Genomic DNA, 24,329 nt, shown 5'->3' on the forward strand with positions numbered 1-24,329 from the left:
GATGCTGCTTGGCCTGCTGTGTTCATCCAGCTCTACACCTTGTTATCTCTGAATGGAACAAGAGTACATTTTAAAAAATTAAAGGTAGTCTCTCAGATGATCCTGAACAGTTAATTCGCTATTCATCATTAAGATCATGACACGAAGGAGCAAAGTAGCCATTCTGCCCATCAAATCTGCTTTACCATTTAATGGCTGATCTGATAATCCTCAACTTCACTTCCCTGCCACGTCCCCATAACCTTTAATTCCCTAACAGATTAAAAATCTCTCTCAGCATGGAATATACTTAATGACTCAGCCGTATCAAATAATCTCATCACACTCCAAACATGATACAGAACAGTTAAGAACATTTCTTCCCATTCCATCATCTAAGCTAAAGTACTAAAGCAAGAATGCCAAGTTCTGTATGTCAATGTTCCCACTACTGTCTGGGTATTTTGAAACCCAGTATGCCTGTTTTATTTTTTCAAGTAAACTATAAAAATACCTCAATAGCATTCAGAAGATAAGTTCATCACACTCATGTCCTGGCCAAGATTTCTTCCCACCTTCAAAACTACCTCAAAAAAAATGTGGATCATTCAACATGTAGAATTTTGCATTGTAGAGTTAAGAAGCCTATACGAAATTCAAGCTTGCAGTGACTGTTCCTAAATGCGGTACGGTCCAACAGAAATGCCAAGTCTTTTTGCATATACAATGGCTACAACAAAATTTGCACTGCACAAGAGAAGGTTTTTACTCTACTTGCAACAGCTAAGATATCTTACACAGAATACAGTGAAATGCACTCAAAGACCCTGGTCCGGAACATTCAAAAATCAAGTTTTCTCCAGTCTTTTTCTCTGCAAGATACAGTGGACCAGCTGTATATTTCCAGCATCTATTTATAATTCAGAATTTTGGAACTCATCTGAGAGGCAGTGCAGTGCTGTGTCAGTACTGCATTGAATGCGTCGGCCTAGATTGTGTGAAGTCTGAAGACCGGGACTTAAGAAACTTCATCTTCTCATTCAAGAAAGAAGTACTACCCAGTGAGCAATCAACAATTTTAAAAAGCTTGCCTCGTATGAAATTATTAAATACCATGGGAATACTGTGATGTAGTGGTAACGTCACAAGACTAACAATTCAGAACCCCAAGCTAATTGCTCTCAGTACTTGGGTTCAAATCCCATCACGACAGATGATGAAATTTGAATTCAGTAGAAAAGTGCTGGTCTTATAGCAATCATGTAACCACTGTTCTGGTTTTCTTTAGGGAAGAAAATCTGTTGTCCGTACCAGCTCACTCATGCATGACTCCAGACCCACAGCAATGTAAGTGACTCTTAATTGCCCTTTGGGAAATGAGGCTGAGGCAACAAATGCTGTCTTTGCCAGCGATGCCCACAACGAATTCATATTTAATTCTTCCTGTTAATACTGCCTATAGAATATGTCAGGATGAGAATGGGATTAAACTGCCAACACTACAGACGAAGTGTTGGTTGAATTTCATCAATTAAAGTTGGTGCATTATCTATCATTTCAACTGGAGAGGTAGATTTAGCTTCTCTATTTCTGGGGCTAATGGGTACACTATTCCTAGAGGAGACCAGAAGCCTTGTTAATTGATTTTGGTGTTTTAATCGGTTTAAATCAGTTGTAATTAATTCAAATGAGGGGGTTTGTTTATGCTGAATGTTTTCCAAAAACTGGAAAAGTAGAGGCATTTTAGATCAGAAAGATCCTTCCACTTCAACTACCACCATTCTCATAGACACTTATCACAATAATGGAGTTGTTGACTAAACCAGTCATCAATCCTTCAACCCAGACAAGGTACAATGAAAACCTCAGGCCAACAAAAACCTTTTCATGCTCAACTGCTCTCTGATGTACTGAGCAAGCCACTCAGTTACATTAAAAAGTGTTCAAATGTTGCATGGACAGTAAAGTACCCAAGGATATCCTGTGGTTGTGAAAGATGCCACGAGTAATTAAGTTTTTGTGGAGTGCATATGAGAATCTTTTTGCGGGTATCACGCTGATTTTGCCCTAATTCTCACTGATCAACAATACATTCTGGTCAGTGCAACCTGAAGCCAGTGTGGGTCCTAGATTCTGTGATACAATTTACTGTTGATTGATTTATTTTTACCTATGGGATTGGCAGCAGCAATTATTGTGCATCTGGCCTGCAGAGATGTCACAATACCAGCCTTAGAGATAGAGATGCTCTGCTGTTCCATTGCCTCATGGATACTGGTCCTGTCTTGTTCATTCATCTGAAAGTTACAAAGCAGTGTCAAACATGTTTATCCTTCCATCAGCATCGCTAAAATAATTTCTGGTTATTATAATCGCTGTTTGAGAGAGCTCACTGAAAGTAAACTGGCAGCCATGCTTGCTACATTACTACATTTCAAAATGACTTGAATGCCGATAAAACACTGGGAAGTTCAGGCATCATGAAAGACACCATATAAATTCAAGTCTATTGTTTAAGCAAATTTTTAAAATTTCTACAGGAACCTGATTCAAGTGCCAGTCTGGATAATGACATGTGGTTGTTGAAGAGCTACAGCCAGCCATAGCGACCCAAATATTTTCTAATTGACCTGCTACAGGAAGGATGTTATTAAACAGGAAAAGGGTGCAAAAAAGATTTAAGCATGTTACAGAGACTGGAAGGTTTGGGTTTGAAGGAGAGGCTGGATAAGCTAAAACTTTATTCCCTAGAGTGTAGGAGGTTGAGGGGTGACTTGTAGAGGTTTATAAAATCATCAGGGGCATAGATAAGGTGAATAGCAAAGGCCTTTTCCCTAGGATATGGGGGTTCAAAACTAGGCGGCCTTTTTTTTTTTTAAGATGGGAGGAGAAAGATTTAAAAACGGACCTGAGGGACAACTTTTTCACACAAAGGGTGGTGCATATATGGAACAAGCTGCCAGAGGAAGTGGTACAGTGGAGTACTATTACAACATTGAAAACACATTTGGACAGGTACATGGACAGGAAAAATTTTGAGGGATGTGGGCCAAAAGCAGGCAAATGGGACTAGTTCAGTTTAGGAAACCTGGTCAGCATGGACGGGTTGAGCAGAAGGGCCTGTTTCCATGCTGTATGATGATGTTCTCTGAAGAACGGGATGAAGGGGAAGAAAAGCTATAGTTCCAAGTCTCTTGCTTGACTTTTCTTTATTCTTTCATGGGATGTGGGTATTGCTGGCAAGATCAGTATTTACTACCCATCCCCAATTTTCCAGAAAGTAGTCAGGAGTCAGTTACATTGCTCAAAGTCTGGAGTCACATATAGGTCAGATGAGTAAAGATGGCAGATTCCTTCCCTAGAGGACAGTGACCAGATGTTTCTCCATACAAAATAAAATGACAATGCAATGCTAGCACTGGTGCCATTAAGCAAGCTATTTTTTAATTACAGATTATTGAAATTCCATCAAGGTGGGATTCAAGCCCATGACCCCAGAACATTCACCTGGGACTCTTGCTACATAAAAACTGAAAGAACTGTGGATGCTGTAAATCAGGAACAATAACGGAAGTTACTGGAAAAGCTCAGCAGGTCTGGCAGCATCCGTGAAGAAAAATCAGAGTTAATGTTTCGGGTCCAGTGACCCTTCCTCAGAATCAAACACGTGTCCGTGGTGCTGTGAGGTAGCAGTGCTAACCACTGAGCCAATGTGCAGTCCAGTTGAGTCAGCTAAATTGATGTTGGACTGGACTTACAGGTTACTTGGGTTAAGACCATGTATTCCTCCCTGATAAGAGTTTTGTGAACCAATTAGCTTTATGCAACAAGCTGGTAGTTCTACTGGCTTGGCCTTTTCATTTCAGATTTGTTTTCAACCAGAATTCAAATTCTCAAATTATGATGGTGTCATTGTTATAATCCAGTAACAAACAATACACTATGAATTTGGGCAAGTAACAGGTGAAGATCAGGTTAAGTTCAGGAGTGGACACAACTTTTAAAATTAAAAATAAACCCTTGCAAAGTATGATAATTGGGAGCTCAACAGCACACTTGGCAACAAAAACTATCCTCAAGTACAACCCAATCTCTACAAGTAGAATGGGGAAGGCTGAAAAATGAGAAACTAAAATATTTTAAATGGAATTTTTCTTACCTTGTCAAACTCATCTATTAGACAGACACCTCTATCTGCTAACACCAGAGCACCAGCCTCCAAAGTCCATTCCCTGCTCACCGGGTTCCTCTGCACATAGGCAGTTAGACCAACAGCAGAAGCACCTTGACCAGTGGTGAAAACTGCTCGACTGGAGACCTTCTCAGCATACTTCAAGAACTGTGATTTGGCTGTGCCTGGGTCACCACATAGCAGAACATTGATGTCCCCACGGACCTTATGCTTCCCACCTGAAATCCAAACAATCAGGAAGAGAAATGTTGTTTAAAATCCATAAAAATAAAGTAGCAATTAGGGAAAATTGAAGGCCTTCATAGTGCTAATGAATTAATTTCTATTTGGGAAATCCAATACTAAGGGTTATAAATTTAAGATAGTCACCAATAATCTCAAAAGAAATTTCAGGGGAACTTCTTTACTCATGGAGTGATTAGAATATGGAGCTTGTACCATAATGTTGAGGCAACAGTAAAGATGCATTTAAGGGAAGCTACATGGACATATGAGGGTGAAAGGAATAGAACGATTTGCTGATAGGATTAGATGAAACAACCATATACATTCAAGACATATAGTGCCATGACCCTGATGGGAACAGTGCACTGGAAAATAAGCCCCACTATTCCACGTGTTGTCATAAATGTGAAATATGACCAGTTTAATTACTAAGATAATCAAGGGCTGATTAAGAAAAATCAAGCGAGACAAAGTACTGTAGGAATATATAGGCAAAAAATGGAACAAAGTACACAGATTAGGAATTCAAGCTAAAAAGGGGAAATCAGGTGACTTTCAGTCCTTTTGGTTTTTGTGATGATATCATGTTGTCAAATACGTCTATCCTCAGTCTGGGAGCCTTTCAGTTGGATCTAAGTGTTGGCTGGAGTTAACAAATTTTTCTCTTTACAGACCGTTTGGAGTGATATTTTTCTACTCACACAGGGAGTGGGGGCGCTGGCTATTTTTGTTGGCTTTTAGGGATCTGTCCCCAGTGTCCTCTCTCCCCTCAGTTGTGACAAACAATCACTTACAACCAATCTGAAAGCTGTTGCTAGACAGTTATTTTCTTAAATTCAACCCAAGACGACCCCTGGACCAGGTAGTCTCTCAAAAATCTCAAATACAGTTTCTCCCATAAGTTACATTTTCTTAAGAAAATTCTCTACAGCACAACAGTCCAAAGTTTCTAGTTGCATTTCAGATGGAATATATAGTTCTGATGATATTTGCACACAAAAATAATGTCACAGGACTTCAAAGCACAAAAAGGATGAAAGAGCACAGTTAATGATAAAAATTATATACCTTGCAGAAAGGGGTTAAAAGTACAGATTACATAATGGATCAAACGATGGTAATTAGGTGGCATATAACAGTTGTGTTCTAGAAGACTGGGGAATTAAGCATAACTTGAAGTAACATTTTACAGAAAACACTGAAGAGTTTAAAAAAATACAAAAACCATATGGCTGTTGATAGCATGGCCAATGCTAATAGGTACAGCTAATTTCTCAATACATTAACCTACCAGGGTTTTTGGGTTCACCTCCAAACAGTGCCAATGCAAGACCCCTTTTTATGTCCTCGTGACCATATATTGAAGGTGCAATGCTAGCAAATATCTAGGAGTGAGGAGAAACAGTTATTGTAATCTACTGGCACAACCATCAAATCAGTTATAGCGGAATCTTTAGACAGTTTAATCCTCTCAAGTACAACCAGAGTTCTTCTGGTCGTCTCCAGTGGCATTAAAAACATTGTGCACTCCATCAATATATGCGGGACAAGAATTCACTTTACACATACATACAATAGAAATACAGTCAAAGTCAACCTAAAAATTTCTTCATAAACTCGGCAAGAAGGAATTACTTCAAAGATATTCCATGAGTACTGCTGTTCGCCCACAAAAATAACAATTTCATGATTATGTTGAACTGTCACAATGTCTTTTTATGCATCATGCAAATGCTGCTGCAGCCCAATTTGCTTAGTTGATTGACTGAAAAGTTTAATTTTATATGCAGCGCAAGGTTTTTGTACATTTCAGATGCTGCTGATATTGGAGCAAGAGGGTGGAGCTGGAACTACTTGGCAACTAGCTAATTGGATTCAAAATTGGCTCAACGGTAGTAAGCAGAGGGTGACAGATGAATGTTTCTTGTTGGATTGGAGGCATGTGACTGGTGGTGTGCCGCAGGGGTTGGTGCTTGGACCTTTTGTTATTTACATAAATGATCCGGATGTGAATGTACAAGGCATGATTAGTAACTTTGTGGATTATACAAAATTAAGAGGTAGCATTGATAGTGAAGGAGGTTATCAAAAATTACAGAGGGAATCTTGATCAGAGGATTGGCAAACGTAATTCAATTCAGATAAGTGTGAAGTGTTGCACTTTGGAAAGTCAAACTAAGGTAGGACTTATACAGTAAATGGTAAGGTCCTGAGGAGTATTGTGGAACAGAGGGATCCAGGAGCACAAGTACATAATTCATGGAAAGCGGTGTCATGGGTGCACAGGGTGGTGAAAAAGGCATTTAGCATGCTGGCGTTCATTGGCTGAGGCACTGAGTATAGGAGTTGGGACGTTATGTTACAGTTGTATAAGTCGTTGGTGAGGCCATACTTGGAGTATTGTGTACAGTTTTGTTCACCCTGTTATAGGAAAGACATAATTAAATTGGAAAGTGTGCAAAGATTTACGAGGATGTTCCCAAGACTAGTAGGCCCGAGTTATAGGGAGAAGTTGGCCAGGATAGGATTTTATTCCTTGGAACACAAGAGAATGAGGGCTGACATTACTGAGGTGTATAAAATCATGACGAAAATAGATAGGATGAATGCATATAGTCTTTTTCCCAGGGATGGGGAATTGAAAAGTTGAGGGCACAGGTTTAAGGTGAGAGAGAAAAAATTTAAGGATGACCTGAAGGGCAACTTCTTCATGCAGAGGGTGGTGCGCATATGGAATGGCCTGCCAGAGAAAGTGGTTGAGGCAGATACAATAGCAATATTTAAAAAAACATTTGGATAGGTACATGGATGGGAAGGGTTTAGAGGGATATGGATCAAATGTGGGCAACTGGAACTAGCTGAGTGGGCACCATGGTCAGCAGGGACTGTTTTGGCCGAAGGGTCTATTTCCATGCTGTATTACTCTATGACTCCTGCTGAGGGTCATCATGCCTCAGGCAAGGGGAGAGGTTGAGAAGAGTCCTTCATGGAAGTTTCAGAAATTATAGGAATTGAACAGGCCATTGGCATCACACCAACAGAAAACAGTCATCCAACACCTTTCCCAACATATCATATCCAAATACCCTGAGCACCTGCTTAAGACAGATGCTTTGCTCCTTGAACATGTCCAATTTGGCATAAACAGAACAATTCTTTCCTGGGTCCCAGGGAAGGATAATTAATACCTCTGATAAGGCACCAAGTGTTTTTGACTTGCACTGACCTTGAATGCTGAACCAATACTCCAAAAATATAAACTTACAGAATGTGTGTGTGTATATACAAACATATACACACAAAGGAAGAGGTTTACTTTGAGCTGTTCTGTTTTCCAACCAAGCACATGAATTAACTTTGATAATTTAATGGAAGGATTGTTTCTTAAGCTTCACTGTCTCGAGATACGCACCCTCTCTCCAATACGTTCATCTTTAGAAAGACCCACGATTGCCTTAATATCTTCATCTGTAAGCTCACCAACGGCTACTTTATTGTCCTTTTTTGTGATGTGATTTGCCATGATCACTGTAGCAAAAACTGGAAATCCATTGGCAGTGTTGAGGGAACCATCATAGTTATTATGATATATGCCAGTAAGTTCCTGCAAGCACAAACAAGGCAAGCATACAAATCAATAACCCATTAGGTGGCAGCAAATATAAACACAAAATTATATTGCTTTATAACCTAAAGTGTATTTGGAGATATTGGAATCGGGAAGAGTTGAGGTAATCAGTCCTGCTCTTTTGAAAAGCTTAGAGGGGGCTACTCCTATTTACCCAATTCCATCCATTTTTAAAAAAAAATTAATACTTTTATTCTTCCCCCACTACCAACCACACCATCCCCATTAACAAGGAAGACTTCATTCTCCTGTCTCAAAAAACACACTTCATGCCGAAGACTCCAAGTGGCTAATACATCTGTTGATGCTTTACTGACTTTCAGCACCATGCTGTTGATTATTCTGTACAGTTCTTTCATTCTTGAATATATTCATTCGCAATTAGTAACTAAAGTAACAAGGCTTGGATCATTTAAACTGCTGACTGTCTAGACAACATTATTTGGCAGTGAACACAGCTAATATCAGGATCTCAGTTTACCTAAAATGGACTTGGAAAACCCTCGTATAAAATTAATGCCACAGAGTTGGCATAAAGCAGAAAATACTTCACACAGTCAGAAAATGTGAAATGCAACTGTGAAATGCAACAAAGTGGTCTCCCTTTGAAAACTGACTGGGGAAAAATGCCATACGTATTCAGTTACACCTTACAATTTCGTCACCCGGTTTACAGCTGTCCACTAGATCTGCAAGAAGGATTGCATCTTTTGAGCGTGGTAGCCTTCCGGCCGCAACCTTGCCTGGACTTTCCTGAATGGTGATCCTTTGGTAATTCTGGTACACAGTCTGAAGGGAAAGAATAGATTGATCATTAACAGGACAATGGCACAAAAATTCTTTTGCACTAAGCATTCACATTTAAAATGGAAGATCATATATAGTTTATAGGTCAAACCAAACATCATTAATTAGCATTTCAATACCCATAAGCCACCCTGTCACAAGTAAACATTTTTATGGTCTTCCACCATAATTTCACCATGATCAGTGAAGTGACTTTATTAGATTTTGATATAAATAATTGCTGCTTTCATGAGCTATATACATGAGGAACTTTAAGGTTTAAGAGCCAAAGGAACCATTAATTAATTTGCAGAAGTTAAGAGATTGTTTCTCAGACATTGCCAAGATAAGGATGCTGCCAGGGTGGGAGGGTTTGAGCTATAGGAAGAGGTTGAATAGGCTAGGGATATTTTCCCTGGAGTGTCAGAGGCGGAGGGGTGATCTTACACAAGTTTCTTAAATGGCGAGGGGCACAGGCTGGGTGAATAGCCAAGATCTTTTCCCCAAGGTAGGAAACTAGAGGGCATAGGTTTGAGGTGAGGGGAAAAGATTTAAAAGGGATCTAAGGGGCAACATTTTCATGCAGAGGATGGTGCACGTATGGAATAAGCTGCCAGAGGAAGTCGTGGAGGCTGGTACAATTACAACATGTAAAAGGCATCTGGTACAGGAAGAAGGAGGGTTTAGGCAAATATGGGCCAAATGCTGGCAAATGGCACTAGATTAATTTAAGATATCTGGTCGGCATGGATGAGTTGGACTGAAGGGTCTTTTTCCATGCCGTACAGCTCAATGACTCTATCGGCTATTGTGAAGCTCATTAAGTCCATCTGCCCTACTCCTCAAAGCATCTAATTTCGCTCCCCACCTCCGCATTGTGTTTATCTTGCTTTCCCTTAGACACATGCACGCACGTCACCTCAACTACACGTTGTGGGCTAAGAGTCCACATTCTTAGCAACACGTTTAATAGAATTAAACAAAAATAGAAAGTACTGGAAATACTCAGCAGGCCCAGCACATCTGTGGCAAAAGAAACAGGAGTTGACATTTCACATTAGTAACCTTTGGCTCAACAGACTGTTTGATGTAAAACAAAGGGTGAAAGCAACAGGTTACATGGATAACATCAGATGAAGTGTGATGGGGGAAGCTTATTTAAATTCTAAACATACATGGCTTGCTTTGGTATTGTAAAATCAACAATCAACATAGTTCTCTTCACTTTAAAAGCGAGTAGTGGTACAGCATCACATCATACCACCTTTGCATAGCTACCCAGCAGAGTAAATTACAAGAGGCACTGTATGCAATAGGAGTTTGAGTTTTCCAAAGAACCACATCTACATACTTCCTCCATGTTGATTTCAAATGGCCCTGCAGATTGACACTCAGGACAAGAGCCTGGCTTCACTTCCTGGTTCTGGGACTGGAAGAATGGACCCAGGATAAAGTTGCACTTGTTACAGTTGTACTTGATCATGCTGAGCTGCGGCAGGACTCCTGTAGAACTGGTAACCACGCCACTTGTCCGGATCAGCTGATTCAAATGAAGTTGCCTGTAATAAAAAGAATAAAGTACATTTTTGAACTGGTTGATTAGGAAATTAGATTAAATTTTAAAAAAATAAAGTCAGGGACTCTTGTGGTGCAATGGTAATGCCCCTATCTTGGAGTCAGGTCTGCGTTCAAGTACCCCTCCTTTAGAGGGGTGTAATTACATCTCTGCGCAGGTTCATTAGAAAATATCTATAAAGAATCAAGTGCGGCTTTGAAAGTAGCAGGACAATTTGGCAAGACTGTTCCAAATCAAAAATACAAGACACAGCACAAAAAGATTTATGCTAACCTTTCAAATTATTATTTAGTCCTCAGCTGAAGAGATCATTCTCCCTAGGTTAGAGAAGGTTAATGAAGAGATATAGTCATAGGTTTTCAAGGTTATGAAGGCTTTTAATGGTGTAGTAAGGGAGAAACTGTTTCCACTGACAGAAGAGACACAGATTTAAGATAATTTGCAGAACAACTAGTCATGATTAGACACTGTTAATGCAGCAAATTACAATCTGGAAATGTACTGGAAATTTGGAAGCAAATTTAGTGGTAACTTTTGAAATAAAAAAACCAAATTTACCATCCTTCGGGGCGTGTAGTATCTTCCTGATGTTGTTCGTGTAGGCATCTTCTGACCTTATACTTAAACGGGCAACAACACACTGCAGCAACACAGAACTACGCCAAGAGGAAGAAGAATGCATCTTCCAGGTTTTCAAGGATAATGGACATCCAAAAAACTGGGTCAGAAAATGCCTACCCGAACAACATCAGGAAGATACTACACGCCCCGACACACTCATCACACTACCCTACATCAGGAACACATCGGAACTAACCACAAGACTCCTACGACCGCTGGGCATCCGAGTGCCACACAAGCCCACATCAACCCTACGACAACTGCTCACCCGAACTAAAGACCCACTCCCCACCATGGACAGGGCCAATGTCATCTATGACATCTCCTGCAGAGACTGAGAGAAACACTACATCGGATAAACAGGAAGGAAACTAACAGCAAGGGTACACAAACACCAACTGGCTACAAAAAGACACGACCAATACTCACTCATCTCAATCCACATGGATAAGGAGAACCACTAATTCGACTGGGACAACACCAAAATCCTGGGACAAAAGCCATTAGTAAACACATAGAACTCGACGCCATATACGCTCCACTACGAAGGAAAACCGGAAGTGAGGCAATCCAGCTCAATGGACTCCAGATTTTAAAAACCAGGCAGGATAACACACCGACGCTTCATCGGAGACTACACTGATGATGTTACCCAGCATGGTAACGAAACGTCTGCGGAACAACAAACCAGCTCGACGAGCCAACCAACCTTAACACCCACAACCCGAGCTACAAATCTACTTTTAAAAAAAACTATGTATGGCACATAATAGATTTGGTGGGGAGAGGTTTAACATTGACATGGGGCAACGTTATACTTGAACTAGAGGAGCTTGATATTGACAGTCATACTGAAACTTTTGTTTTTGGAACTAATACATGCACATGGGGAGGCCATCTGACTCATTGCTTCTGTATCAGTTCTAGGAAAAAGCTGGGAAAAAGCTGCAAAATTCAGTATCTAGTGTCACATCAATATGGTATTTTAAACAAATTCAAAAATGAAATAAACAAGTCTTTTAAAGAATAATAGTGCACCTTTACTGGAAAGCAATACCTGAGTGATCGGAGCTCCTCAACAAGAGGCAGGCTGGAAATTCTGACATGAATCTCCTTGGCAATCCGGTCATACTTAGGGTACATGGAGAGGACCACCTCTTTGGCTGCTTCGTCAAATATCTTCAACATTTCTGCTGGGGCCTCAGGCAGAAAGTAGGCCAACACATGCTCCCTAGCAGCCAAGTCCTCATAATTAACCACCAGACTCTCTCTGTTTTCTGCAAGTACACAGCCATAATATGATTAGAATTAGAGAATAAAATAGAATTCCTATCATGCAGAAAGAGGCCATTCGGCCCATTGAGTCTGCAAAGACCCTCAGTAGAACATCCCAGATGACGCTCCATCCCCAGAACACCGCATGGGGTTTTTACCATGGCTAACCCACATAACCAGTGCATCCCTAAACACTGTGGGGCAATTTATTATAGCACAGTCAATTCACCTAACCTGCACATCCTTGGACTGTGGGAGAAAATCCATGCAGATGGAAGATGTGCAAACTCCACACAATCATCCAAGGCTGGAATCAAACTTGGGTCCCTGTGAGGCAGCAGTGCTAAAGATGGTATAAGCTGAAGATCTATCACACATTGGGATAATCATTTTAGAATGTCATTATATGCTCCGCTCCATAGCGTGACATTTTGTCACCATTGAAAACTTGGTTCTATGATGCATTAATGCATTAAGTTTGAGTTGTATTTCTATATTGTTTCGTATATGAAGGGTACAAATTGTGATAAACTTAAGAACAGTCTGTATTCCATGTGCGATTCTCAGATACTAAAGCAGCCCATGTTCAAATGGACCAAAACCTGATAATATCCAGGTTTGGGCTGACAAATGGCAAGTAACGTTCATGCTACATAAGTCTCAGGCAATGGCCACAGCCAGCGAGAGAGAATCTAAATATACCCCATTGGTAGTCAATCAATTATCCATCCAGAATTTGAGTGAGGGGAGGATAGTCACATAAAACAAATAGCATATGTTCCCGTCTATCTATGTGGATAGATAATTCTATTGTTCAATTTTAGTTTCATGAGCATTGCTCAAGGTGCTTTAAAGTTTTGACAGACTTGATTTGACTGGTTCATGCAAATGCTAATGCCAGCTGTTCCCCCTCACACCAATGTTTCTACTAACCTTTGCACATGTCACTAATTTTCTCCTTAAAAACATTGTGCCCATGCTCATTGACATGGGTCCTCAGGAAATTCTTGAAACGGTGGTAGATTTCCAGCCTGGGTGCTGCCATGGAGATCCATTCCCTCACAGAGTGACCTTTCATGTCTTCCAGATTCTCAATACTTTCAATCATCTGCACCAGAGGGAATAGCAAGTGGAAAGAAAAAGTGAAAAATATGAAGAAATTGGCCATGTATGTACAATAAGAGCAAAATACTTCTGATGCTGGATATCTGAAACAAACACAAAATGCTGGAGAAACTAAGCTAGTCTGGCAGCATCTGTGGAGAGAACACACATAACAGTGCTGCCCAAGAACAAACCCTTCGGCCCACCATCTGTGGCGACCATTATGCCATCCTAAACTAATCCCACCTGCCTGCGCATGGTGTCTGTATCCCACTATTCCCTGACTGTTCATGTGTCTGTCCAAATGCCTCCTAAACTCCGCTATTGTATCTGCTTCTACCATCTTCCCTGGCTGAACATTCCAAAGACCAATCACCGTTTGCATTAAACATGTTTCACACATCCCCTTTAAACTTTACCCCCCTCACCTTAAACCTATGCACCCTAGTTTTGAACATTTCCACCCTATCCATGCCTCTCAATTTCATATACTTCTATCACGTTGCCCCCTGAGCCTCCTTGGTGAATACTGATGCAAATTACTCAGATATAGAGCCAATATTTTGAGGCCAGTATGACCCTTCAGAATTCTCTCCACAGATGCTGCCAGAAATCTCCACTGCTCATAAGAAACTAGGACAGGCCCACTGCAACTGTATAACTGGTAGGTTCAAAGGACAATCAACTTTCCTTCCTACAATGAGTACACAAGCAAGTGCACTGCAATAGTCTACAAACCACACAAGATCAAGCATAAAGAAAGAAATAAACCTAGCATAAACTTACTAGATTAGCGTCCCCCTCTCTGCTGAGGCTTGCAAGCCAACTTACGTGTTTGCAGACCCCACAGCAGAAAATATCAGGTACACATTATACTACCACTGAATTTTAACAATGCATTTTTAGTCAATCTTATTTGTTTTAGCAGGATTAATGTTATTCATCAAAATACTCAAGTATCCTGGTCATAGTTTAAAACTAAATCTGCTTTTCTTTTTCCTATCCTATGAGATTACATGGCGGATACAGGAGTATAGGTAATATAAAGAAGAGACACCATACCCGAATGAGATGCACTGGAAGGATTAGGTTTTTCCCAGTTTGTTATTTTCCTTCAATACAACAGCGTCACACTCACCTCTTCATCATCTTCAGCTGCCCCGTCTGCAGCTCGCTCTGCAAGCCGGCGCTTTCTAGCTGGCCGCTCTTCATCCTCATCGTCACTCTCTGAAACAAGAGAGACATCTCTTAAATACATGTTTCCCCTGGCCAATATCCCCCTTTTATACACAATTTTTGCCAGATTTCTGTACTTAAAATTTACTGGATCTCTCTACAGCCAACATTAACTCTGAACCAAACAAGGATCTCCCATCCAGTAACAATTTTACCAACATTAGTTACATCCAAAGAAATTAAGCAGAGAAACTAAGCTGATGCTCCAGTGCAGCACCCCACCATTAGTGGTGTCACCTCTCAGATAGCTGGTAATCGGAGGCCCTTTCTGCCCTCTCAAACAGTAGCGGTATTTAAAAAAGAATGGAATAGATCTTCGGCTCATTTGTGGTCATTCTCATATTGCCGTTTCTAGGAATGTGTCGTGCACAAATCGGTTTCCACATTTCCCTGCATTACAATGGCAACTACATGTTGAAAATATTTCAGCGGCTATGAAGTGCTGTGAGGCGGGCCAAGATTCTCAAAGGGATGATGTAAATACAAATTCTCACTTTCATAAACCTATTGCTCATTCACAGCATCGCTTTTAGATCAGGTAATTCCAAACCAGAAGCTCCTGTTCTGCAACAACGCAAGCCTGCAGGACAAGAATCGCCCTCTTCTGTAACCAACCATTATGTCAACGAGCAGAGGCTACCCTCCACAGAATCTGCCAATGATGTCCTTCTGCTGATTTTGCCATCATCACTGCCCTTTAAATATCTTAGGCACTAAGCTTTAGCTGACAAAATTTTGTTATGTGGCATTTTGTTAATACTCTTCGAAAGGCAACATCCACTGCATCAACAGCATTACCTTCTTCAACCTTCTGTTAGCTTGTCAAAACACTCAAGCAAGTCAGTTAAACATGATATGCCCTATCACATCTACGCTGGCTTTCCTTAATTTATTCACATTAGCCCAAATTACTTAATTCTGTGCAACATTGTTGCTCGTAGATGACTTCCCCTCCCTACACCTAGTGGGGTGACAAGCAGTTTAATTTCTGAGAAATGCAAAGTGTCATTAAATGCCTTTTTTGATTGGTAAGCGTGGCCCAATTGACTATTTTTATGGCCCAATTGATTCAAAACAAACCTCCTGCAAGAAGGGTGTTTGTTTTTTTGAAGGAGTCCAGCCATTTCATCACTAAGTCCTTGAGAGTGAAAAATAGAGGAATATAAAAAATACAACAAGTAGATCAACTTGAAGAATTAACTGGTTGCTGCCAATTTGACCTAAGAGTTGTTTTATGCACAATTCAGAGGACTAGCACTCACCATATAAGAGGTCTATTCTCATACGGCCTTGGCGTAAACCTTCAGCATGGTCCCTCCTTCGCATTTCTCTCTCAGCTTCTGCTCGTTGGCTAGCAGTCATCTCCTCCAGGTCCTCGTCATCATCTAGACCTTCCCGCTCATAGACATCTAGTTCCGGAATGGCAAGGTAGTCTCTGAAAATGGGAATACAGTACATTATTCAATTATCAATATGGGGAAATAAAACATGCAGAAGGGGGCATCAATTGTACAGATAGACAGTTTTGAAGGCAGAGAAAAATTGAATTCAAAATGGGCTTTTCACTTCTGTAAACTGGTTTCAAACCCAAGCTAAAAATCTGGACAAAACTGGTTAAAAAATTACTTCAACATTGCTGGCTAAGGATGTGTAAAATGAGGACGTGCAACATTAGCAAGATTGAATATAAGACCTTTGCTCAAAACTGAGTCTGCTGGAAAACAGGAGAGATACGTGGGACTTTGAGAAATCCACATTGGCACAAGTAAGCAGTGACGACCCAGTTGAGACCTAGCATCATGTTATAACCCTATTTTAGAGGAAGTTTCCAATTCTCTTTAATACTGATCAATTCTTAACCAGATAGAAATTAGACAGATTTCGTATGTCCACTTAAAAAGAAACCTTCATTGTGTGCTATCGAGAGTCTAACATTTTCAATTGCCAACAACATGTGGAGTGCTTAATCATCATGTTGATGCACGACAGCAAGTAACAATTTTCCATAATTACACTGAGGCATGAAACATAAATTTGTCCTCTCTCATCAAATCAACTGACAGCCACAGCTGAACAAAGTATCTTCACATATCCAAATTCACAATCAGAGCAGGGTGACATAATTTTGGAGCTGGGAACTACAACGCAAGTTCCACAAACTTTTCTGGTGGACACTTGTATTTACTGGCAATCCATCTTTCTTAAACATGGAACAAATGCCAGGTGGAAGAGTATTTGTCACACTGTGATCATTACTGACCGTTCCAGGTCATCTCCCATCAAATCCTCTCCATCCTCTTCCTCCTCCGCCAGCACATCAGTACCCAGCAATCCTTCCGACTCATCTTCAAATGGGGGGAGATCTCTTCCTGGGCTGGAAGTTAAAGCATCCCCACGCCGAGGAGTTCGATTGGGGCTAGTTGCCATGGTGAATGACTCAGAAGAATCCTAAATTGGTGGTGGTGAGGGAGGAGAGAGAAGAGAGACAAAACAGGAAAATCATATAACTCAGAGCACTTTATTTTCTAACAATTTATCCACTAGACTATGTAAAATATCAATTCACTAGTACCGAAGTTAATGAACAAAGACTGGCCAGTATAGGCGAGTTGCAAGACAAACTAATACTTACAAACTGGTTTGCACATTTGCTATAACCTCTCACACAGGCTAAAGTAGCTGGGCAATTTCCACCAAATCTTTAGTGTACTGCATGTTTCACGGTGCAACAAACTCAACTAACAAGGTTTATCTAAAAGTAGGCCTGAGACACAATTGGAATTGTAAAGGCCAAACCCTTTACAGGTGCCAAAGACTAAGTAATGAGCTTCAGTGCACAAGGAAGAAAGGGCTCTTGTGGTGATTAAGGAAAATCAAGATGTTTTATACATATACATAAGGAACAAGAGGGAAAGGATGAGCCCACTCAAGGAATTTACATGTGGGGCCGGAAGAAGTGGGTGAAATCTTTAATGAATACTTTGCAATGGTATTCACAAAGGAGAAGGACATTGTGATTTGAGAGTCTCGGGAGGGAAATGTTGATATTCTGGGGCTTGTCAATATAAAAAAGGTGGTGGTGTTGAGTGCTTTAAAAAGCATTAAGGTAGACAAGTCCCCAGGAAGTGATTGGATTTATCCCTGAATGCTGAGGGAGGCAGGTGAGGAAATTGCTTGGGCCTTGTATAAAATCTCTATCCCTCTTAATCACAGGAGAGGTCCCAAAGGACTGGAGAATAGCAAAGTTTTTCATTTGTTTAACAAGGGCAACAGGGAATATCCAGGAAATTACAGACTAGTCAGCCTTATATCAGTGATAGGGAAATCATGGAAGAAGATTCTTAGGGATAGGGTTTGCTCGCATTTGGGAAAATATGAATTAATTAGCGATAGGCAACATGGCTTTAAGAAGTGATGGTCGTGCTCACAAACTTCATTGAGTTTGTTGAGGAATGGACAAAGATGTTTGATTAGCGCAGGGCAGTAGTGTTGTCTACATGGACGTTAGCCTTTGACAAAGTCCCTCATGTCAGACTAATGTAAAATGTGAAGTCATAGGGGATCCATGGAGAACGGCTAAGATGGACACAGTGCTGGCTTAGTCCTGGAAGACAGAGTATCATAGAATTCCTACAGTGCAGAAAGAGGCTATTCAGAACATTGAGTGTGCACTGAACCTAGAAGAGCATCTCACCCAGACCCAGACCAAGCCCCCTAACCTATTCCCATAACTCCACATTTACCATGACTAATCCACCTAGCCTGCAATCCCTAGTCACTACGGACAATTCAGCATGGCCAATCCATCCAACCTACATATCTTTGGACTGCAAGAGGAAACCAGAGCACTTGGCAAAAATCTACACAGACACTGGGAGACTGTGCAAACTCCACACATACAGCACCCAAGGCTGGAATCAAACTAGGGTCCCTGGTGATACAAGGCAACAGTGCTAACCACTGAGCCATTATGCTGCCCTCCAGCATCGATGGGTGTTTTTCTGACTGGAGATTTTAACAGTCATCAGATCTGCAGAGATCAGTACTGGAACCCCTGTTGCTTGTAATATTAGAACAATTTGGAGGAGTATTACGTAGTCCAATTAGAAAGTTTGCAGACAACATGAAGATGAGTCAGGGAACTGTGGATAGTAAGGATTGCCAAAGGGTACAGCAGGATATAGTTAGGCTGGATACTTGGGCAGAAAAATGATAGATAGATTTAATCCAAACAAATGTGAGGTGTTGCATCGTGGAATGTCTAATACAGGAGGGACGTATACACTAAATGGTAGAACCCTTAGAAGCATTAACATACAGAGGGATTTAGGCTTAAGGCTTACAGGTCCACAGTTCCCTGAAAGGGGCAACACAAGTGGATAAGATGGTTAAGGCAGCATAATGCATGCCTGCCTTCACTGGTCGGGCATCAACAATAAAAATTGGAAAGTCATGTTGCAGCTGTATAGAACTTTAGTTAGGCCACGTTTAGGATATGGAGATTTTGGAGAGGGTACAGAAGCAATTTACATGGACGATGCCTAGTTTGGACAGTATTAACTAGGAGAGATTAGACAACCTTGATGTGTTTTCACCTGAACCTCAAAGGATGAAGGGTGACCTCAAAATTATGACAGGCATGGACAGAATCGATAGCCAGAGACATTTTCCCCAGGGTAAAAATGTCAATTAGTAGAGGATGTAGGTTTAATGCAAAAATGGTAAGTTCAAGGGAGATGCGAGAGGCGAGAGGATGATAAGTGCCTGGAATACGCTGCTGGAAATAGTCGTGGAGGCAGATACAATAGCAATGTTTAGGATGCATCTTGACAAATGTATAAATACACAAGGAAGAGGAATATGGGCTGTATAAAGGCAAAAGGTTTTTAGTTTAGAAAAGCATCATGTGCCAGCAATCTTGGTGGGCTGTTCCTGTGCTGTACTGTTCCCTCTGGTCTTGAAGAACAGGGGCATATCATCAGTCTTCTATGCCCTCCCCCCAGCAAGTGCCCCTCCAAGCCACTCACTCACAGACTTGGAAAAATATTGCTTTTGCGTCATTGGCTCAAAATCCTGGAATTCCCTCCCGAACACCTTTGTATATGTCCCTACACCACATGGACGTGCAGCAGTTCAAGAAGGCAGCTCATCACCACCACCACCTTCACAAGGGGCAACCAGGGATGGCCAGCCACCGAAAACCACACCCATTTGAATGAGAAAAAAAATTGGCCCGAGGTGAATAAATGATCTGCTTCAGGTTTGGCACAGTTCCACTCACACTTTATTGTCATACTGAAAATTGAACTGCTTAACAATGAGCAAGACCACTGGAACTCAGTTAACCTAGGGGGATAACAAGGTGTGGAGCTGGATGAACACAGCAGGTCAGGCAGCATCAGAGGAGCAGGAAAGCTGACGTTTTGGGTCTGGACCCTTCTTCAGAAATGGAGGGGAAGGGGGCTCTGAAATAAAGAGAGAAGGGGAGGCGATGATAGAAAGTGGATATTGGAACAGATAGGTGGAGAAAAGATGGACAGGTCAAGGAGGTGGGAATGAGAGGGGGGGTGCTGGTCTTGGGATGAGGTCGGGGGTGGGGAGATTTTGAAGCTTGTAAAGTCCACATTGAGACTATTGGGTTGTAGGGTTCTCAGGCGAATATGAGATGCTGTTCCTCCAGTTTTCGGGTGGCATCGGTGTGGCACTGGAGGAGGCCCAGGATGGACATGTCGTCCAAGGAGTGGGAGGGGGAGTTGAAGTGGTTCGCAACTGGGAGGTGTTGCCGTTTGTCACGAACTAAGCATAGGTGCTCCACAAAGCGGTCTCCAAGCCTCCGCTTGGTTTCCCTGATGTAGGGGTAGCCACATCGGGAACAGCGGATACAGTATACCACATTAGCGGATGTGCAGGTGAACATCAGTTTAATGTGGAAGGTTTTCTTGGGGCCTGAGATGGAGGTTGGGGGGGGTGTAGGGGCAGGTGTAGCACCTCCTGCGGTTGCAGGGAAAGGTGTCGGGGGTGGTGGGGCTAGTGGGGAGCGTGGAGCGGACAAGGGAGTCGCAGAGAGAGCAGTCCCCCCGGAAGGCAGATAAGGGTGGGGAGGGAAATATATCCTTGGTAGTGGGGTTAGATTGCAGGTGGCGGAAATGGCAGAGAATGATGCTTTGAATCTGGAGGTTGATGGGGTGATATGTGAGGACAAGGGGAATTCTGTCTTTGTTGTTATTGCGAGGAGGGGGTGTGAGTGCTGAGGTGCGGGAAACGTAAAAGATGCAGTTGAGGGCATTTTTGACCACTGTGGAGGGGGGAATTGCGGTCCTTGAAAAATGAGAACATCTGGGATGTCTGGGAGTGGAATGCCTCATCTTGGGAGCAGATGCGGTGGAGGTGAAGGAATTGGGAATAGGGGGTAGCATTCTTGTAGGAAGGTGGGTGAGAGGAGGCTAGGGGAGGTGGGGAAAGATAATAAAATTAGAAATTGCAGGAAAAACTCAACAGGTCTGGCAACATCTGTGGACAGAAAGCAGAATTAACATTTTGGGGCCAGTGACCCTTCCTCAGAACTACTTTGAAATCTTTTTAAAGCAATTTCTGTTTTTGTTTCTAATTTCCAACATCTGCAGTTCTGCTAGTTTTTAAAAGATGTATTACAATATTTATAGCTGGCATTTAAATTAGTTGGAACGTTCTGACCCAGGTTCAGTGACAAGATGAATGTGCATTTCAATCAGGAAAGGGGTTGGTGGGGCTAACTTTGCGCCTCACAGCACTGCAGCAATGAAACAGAATGGGGTCTAGGTCACAATTTGAGTGAGTAGGTGACCGCAGGATCACATACCCTTCTAATGTAGTATCATACAGTACAGAAGCAAGCCCTTGGCCCATCATGGCTGCATCAAAAACTGCTCAAAATATACACTGGTCTCGTTTTCAGCACTTGGCCAACAGCTTTGAATGTTAAGGAATTTCAAATGCTCACCCAAATACTTTCTAAAGGTTGAGATATTTCCCAAGTCAACTACCCTCCCTGGCAGTGCATTGCAGACATCTTCCCCCCCCAGAAAAGCCTCTGAGCTTGCTTTCCTCTAATCTAAAGCTCCTACCTTTCAAATTAAAATTATGTCCTTTGCTATTGATCCTTCAACTCAGGGAAACAGCTGATATCTACCTACCCATTTTGTATCCCTCAATCTTACACCGCTCAATCACATCCCCCCTCAGGCGCAAATTACAGCAGATGCACGAATCTGACACTTCATCAGAGTCATCTAGACTTGAAACGTTAGCTTGCTGTCTCTCCGTGGATGCTGCCTGACCCACTGTGATCGCCAGCACTTGTTTTCAGTACAGGTTCCGCACCCCCTCCAAACCCCACCACCTTCTCTGCTCTAAAGGAAACAAGCCGACACTATCCAGCCTCCCTTTTCCCCCAGGTTAGGGGAGTGCAAATGTAGAGGGCATCGGTCAAGGTGAGAGGGGCAAAGATTTAAAAGGGACTTAAGGAGCAACTTTTTCATGCTTAGGATTGTGTGTGTACAGAATGAGCTGCCAGAGAGAAGCGGTGGAGGCTGGTACAATTACAACATTTAAAATGCATCTGGATGGGTATATGAACGGGAAGGGTTTAGAGGGACAAGGGCCAAATGGGACTAGGTCAGATTGGGATATCTGGTCAGAGCAGAAGAGTTGGACCAAAGGATTTGTTTCCGTGTTGTACAACTCTACGATCCATCCCAGGCAATATCCTGGTGAATTTCTTCTTCACCCACTCCGGTGCAATCATATCTTCCTGTAATGTGGTGACCGGAACTACACACAGGGCTTCAGCTGTGGCCTAACCAAAGTACTGTACAGCACAGAACCAACAATAACCTCCTTACTCTCATATTCAATGTCTTGGCTAAGTTGCCCGAGTGCCTTCTGAACTACCCTATTGACCAGTCCTGCTGCCTTCGGGGATTTGTAGACCTTACCCCATCTGACCTACATGTGACTCCAGACCCATAGCAATGTGGATGACTCTCAACTGACCCTCTGGGCAATTAGGGATGGGCAACGAATGCAGTGATGCCCTCATTCCATGAGCGATTTAAACAAAAAAAACCCCTCAGGATCTCTCTGAGCCGCCTGCCACTTATCATCACCACCGAGGTCGGGATGTGAGGAACATCACAAACCACTTTTCCCTCAGAATTTTATCCGTCGGGCTCTTGGCTGCACCATTCCCCTTACCCCACTCCGGAAACACTTCCCTCATTCTCTTTCACTCACCGCCATTGCGTCCTTCTCTCCGGCTCCTCACCGACAAACGGACTAACCGCTTTTCGCGCCAAAACCGCCCACCTGACTCCGATTCGCGCCAAAACCCGGCTGTGCGTTCTACGTCACCGCGGTCCCATGCATGTCAATGAGCACAGCGTTATCGGCGTATGACGTCAGACGTCGCCGGCGGTAACGGGTTATGGAGCGATTGAAGACGAGGCGTACGTATTGTCATTTGAACATCGCGCTCTGCGGCCTGGAGCCTGTTGGGGACGGCGTTTGTCAATTGTTTCTCGACGGGGCGCTACTAATGCTCACATTGGAAAGAGACGCTGAGTTCCCGAATGGATTGGCAGTTCAGGTTCCGCCCCCGTGCTTGTGATTGGCTGCAGGTGGTGTCCGTTAGGACCTGACCTCTCGCGGATTGGCTGTCCCACACGTCAATCAACCCCAGACTTAGGGACCGTCTCCAAATTGCAAAGGAGACTATAAAAAAAGCACCGGAATGGGATAATACTATTAGATGAGGGCCCCATTGTTGGGCTAATACACCAGAGACCCAGATAGTGTATTCAGCACTTCGATCCAAATCTTGATAGTGCAATTTGAGTTCAGTTTTAAAGAATTTGGAATTAAGAATCTAAGGATAACCATTGCCAAGAGAACCCAACTGGTTCACTAATGTCCTTAAGAGAAGACCATAAGATAGAGGAGGCCCATCGACTCTGTCCCACCATTTGATCATGACCGATATGTTTCTCAACCCCATTTTCCTGCCTTCTCACTCTTGATCCCCTTACTAACCAAGAACTGATCTATCTCTATCTTAAATACACTCAATGACTTGACCTACACAGCTCTGTGGGGCAATGAGTTCCACAGATTTACCACCCTCTGGCTGAAGAAATTCCTCCATCTCTGTTCTAAAGGGTTGTTTCTTTCACTCTGATGCTGTATCCTTGCATTCTAGTCTGTCCTACTGGTGAAAGTATGTCCACTCTATCCAGACCACTCATTATTCTGGAAGTTTAAATGAGATTTCCACTCCACCCAATCCTTCTAAACTCCATTGACAACCCCTCATCCCAGGATCATTCTTGTAAACCTCCCCTGGACTCCCTCTGCCTCCTACAAGCCAAAGTCCCTACCTGCTTCGAGAAGACCACTATCATCCCTGTAACCAAGAGAACACATGCAGCATGCCTTAATGACTACCACCCATTTGCTGTCTTCAATAATCATGAAGTACTTCGAGAGGCTGGTCATGGCCCATATCAACTCCAGTCTCCCAACCTGCCTCGAACCCCTACAGTTTGCCTACCGACATAACAGGTCCACAGAAGATGCCATATCCCTAGCCCTACACTCATCCCTGGAACTTCTGGACGATAAAGACACCTACATCAGACTCCTGCTCGTTGACTAGAAGTCTGCCTTCAACGCCA

General features: G+C 42.3%; 1 protein-coding gene across 1 annotated transcript in view; it reads right to left on the minus strand.

The window, feature by feature from the left end:
* The window catches only part of mcm2 (minichromosome maintenance complex component 2), a 39,332-nt gene extending 16,107 nt beyond the window's left edge, over positions 1 to 23,225 (minus strand). Inside the window, exons 1-12 of the mRNA XM_020514860.2 lie at positions 22,894 to 23,225; positions 16,883 to 17,070; positions 15,885 to 16,057; positions 14,525 to 14,613; positions 13,216 to 13,390; positions 12,065 to 12,284; positions 10,162 to 10,369; positions 8,679 to 8,813; positions 7,809 to 8,000; positions 5,688 to 5,781; positions 4,139 to 4,389; positions 2,150 to 2,276 (exon numbers count right to left, since the gene is read on the minus strand). Of these exons, the coding sequence (XP_020370449.1) occupies positions 2,150 to 2,276; positions 4,139 to 4,389; positions 5,688 to 5,781; positions 7,809 to 8,000; positions 8,679 to 8,813; positions 10,162 to 10,369; positions 12,065 to 12,284; positions 13,216 to 13,390; positions 14,525 to 14,613; positions 15,885 to 16,057; positions 16,883 to 17,070; positions 22,894 to 22,899 (1,858 nt within the window). The 5' untranslated portion in view covers positions 22,900 to 23,225. The remainder of the gene's footprint in view (positions 1 to 2,149; positions 2,277 to 4,138; positions 4,390 to 5,687; positions 5,782 to 7,808; positions 8,001 to 8,678; positions 8,814 to 10,161; positions 10,370 to 12,064; positions 12,285 to 13,215; positions 13,391 to 14,524; positions 14,614 to 15,884; positions 16,058 to 16,882; positions 17,071 to 22,893) is intronic.
* Positions 23,226 to 24,329: the final 1,104 nt, after the last annotated feature.

The sequence above is a fragment of the Rhincodon typus genome, chromosome 16, assembly GCF_021869965.1.
Source record: "Rhincodon typus isolate 14 chromosome 16, sRhiTyp1.1, whole genome shotgun sequence".
Lineage (NCBI taxonomy): Eukaryota > Metazoa > Chordata > Chondrichthyes > Orectolobiformes > Rhincodontidae > Rhincodon > Rhincodon typus.